General features: G+C 51.9%; 1 protein-coding gene across 1 annotated transcript in view; it reads left to right on the top strand.

Annotated features, from left to right (window-relative positions):
* The first annotated feature begins 634 nt into the window (after positions 1 to 634).
* Slc28a3 (solute carrier family 28 member 3) overlaps positions 635 to 2,302 on the top strand; it is a 51,196-nt gene continuing 49,528 nt past the window's right edge. The window contains exon 1 of the mRNA XM_013349159.2: positions 635 to 745. Within this exon, the coding sequence (XP_013204613.1) occupies positions 635 to 745 (111 nt within the window). The remainder of the gene's footprint in view (positions 746 to 2,302) is intronic.

The following is a 2,302-nucleotide window of genomic DNA, read 5'->3' as shown; positions in this document are numbered from 1 at the left end:
CCTGTCTCGAAAGAAAAAACAAAACAAAACAAAAAAAAAGACTAAAGGAGGAGGAGGAGAAGAATCAGAAAAGGAAAAAGAGGAAGAAGCTATACAGTGAGTGGTTCATTTAAAACACTAGGAAGGGTATTATCAGGGAGGGAACAGTCAGTCCCCTTCCACACAGGTGGCAACACCTCTGCATTTCTGGTCTTGGGGTTTTGAAATCCTCAGTCCGAAGCAGGGGGCAGTGAAAAACTTTTCAGGCCAGACCTGCCCCTGATTCTCCTCACCCTTTTACCGTCTTTCTTGATAGTGTACCTATCACGTGCCCGAGTGCCTGGCATTGATGCAGCAACACCTGCCTAGGCCCCAACGCCATCCACAGGAAGTAGACGGTTTTGCAAAGGGCTACAGAGTAAACGAAGGTTCCCGTTTGTGATGGAAAGTCGATGCTGGGCATCCCTGGAAAGAGGAAGGGGGTGGGCGTGCTCAAAGAGAGGCTTCACCCCGCCCTCCTGCCCGCCCCGCCTGCCCCACCCCAACCAGGTTCCAGCTCAAAGCATTTAAAAGGTTGCTGGAAGGGTTTCCAAACTGAGGCAGCAGCAGGTGGCCCCCTGGCACAGCAGAGGAAGTGCTCACTCTCAGGCAGAGGATGTCCAGGTCAGAACAGGGAAAGAATGCTGAGCCCAGTGGCCCCGAAGTGAGCTTGGAGCTGAGGCCAACAGCCCCGGGCAACCAAGGACGCAGCAATGCAGCCTTCCAGGTGAGCAGGGCTGAAGGGGAACCAGGGAACCTGCTGTCTTCATGTCTGGCAAGTTCAGTAACAGAAGCCGTGGACTCCCTGAGCCACAGCGAGAATGTTAATTCTGTAATGCTTTAAGCCCTTTATTTCCCCCACCCCCGACTTGGACTCCAGGTTGGTAAACCTGAAGTGTCTCTCAAGGTCTCCTGCTGATCCGGACTGCTCTCGTCACTGGGGAAACAAGTGCTACCCTCCTCCCTTTTTGCCCCTGGACTCACCAAGCTTCAGGATTTACCCTTAGGATCCTCCCCACCAAGATCTGGACAGGGGAAGAGCAGGGGCCTCAGACCTCAGGGGAGGTAGCAGAAACGTGAATGGGTCCTGAGCCCAGGTGGAATGTAACCCAGGAGCCTGCCCAGGACAGCCTACTTACGCAAATCTGTGTCTTCAGCCAAGAACTGAGTGATTAATACTCATAGTCTCGGGGCTGGTTGCCACAGGTGGCCAGGGAGCGAGGCCAGTCCCTGAGCTTGCTTCAATGCTCTGCCTCCTGGGAACCTGGGCTTGAGTCCTCCTTATTTGGCACTGGGTACCGAGAGCTTTGAAAGACAGGAAGCCTACCTGAGTAGGACTCAGTAATCCTTGGGCTCCACGGTCACCTCACGAGCAGAATACACTTTTGGAGCTAGCACAATATGGGAGAGGCAAGCGTGCTTGTTGGCGTGAGCCTGCTCTCTTCTTCCGCCAAGTTACTGTAAGTTCCGGGAGCCCTGATCTGATTGTCAACAGTCACGATGACGCCCATCCCATGGTTTATAGGTAGGAGGAGGCCTGCAAATTAAACTGATAAAAGACAGGTTGGTTCGAAGAGGGGAAAGAATATAGCTTGTATTAGTATTTTAATTTTGACATGCACGGTGTCCCAGAAGAAAAGAGGTGAAGCGTCTGTAGGAGGTGTACCGTTTTATCCCGTGGTGGTGTGCGAACTCCGGGGCCGTGTACCGTTTTATCCCGTGGCTGTGTACCGTAGAAGCAACCAGAAAAGACTAGGGGCAGGGCTTTAGGGACGGTAGATCATTGCAGCGACAAGAACTAGATGGCCAGTTAATGGAAGATAAGCGTTGTGTTTTGGTGTTTCTTTATGCGGACTTCTCCGCTGGTGGACTGGCTCGGGTCTCATCCCTGAGTGTGCATGGGAGGGAAATCCGTGGGCCGCCTGTAGAGTCTGTCTGCTCTTCCCTCAGAACCCTCAGTAGGACACATTCATAGGCGTCACTGGCATAAGCACAAAGGGAAAGGGCTTTAAACACGGGAGCTGCCATTCAGAAGAAAACAAGGTTGGTGCAGGATACAGTCAGAGTGAACATAGCAGTGATTTAAGCAGAAGGGCTCTGCAGAAGGTCTGTGTCACCAGCGGGGGCTCCATTTTTTTTTTTTTTTAATCCTTCCTGTTCTCTCACAGCACAGACACCATCCCTGGCAAACAGAATTCAAATTACTCCTTCCCAAGTTTGTTTTACCAGGGTTTGGGGACGTTTTGTACACCTGTATTTACTAGGCAAAACCATTAGCTGCCCC

The sequence above is a fragment of the Microtus ochrogaster genome, chromosome 16 (genome assembly GCF_000317375.1).
Source record: "Microtus ochrogaster isolate Prairie Vole_2 chromosome 16, MicOch1.0, whole genome shotgun sequence".
NCBI lineage: Eukaryota > Metazoa > Chordata > Mammalia > Rodentia > Cricetidae > Microtus > Microtus ochrogaster.
This window is presented reverse-complemented; position numbering and strand designations above follow the sequence as displayed.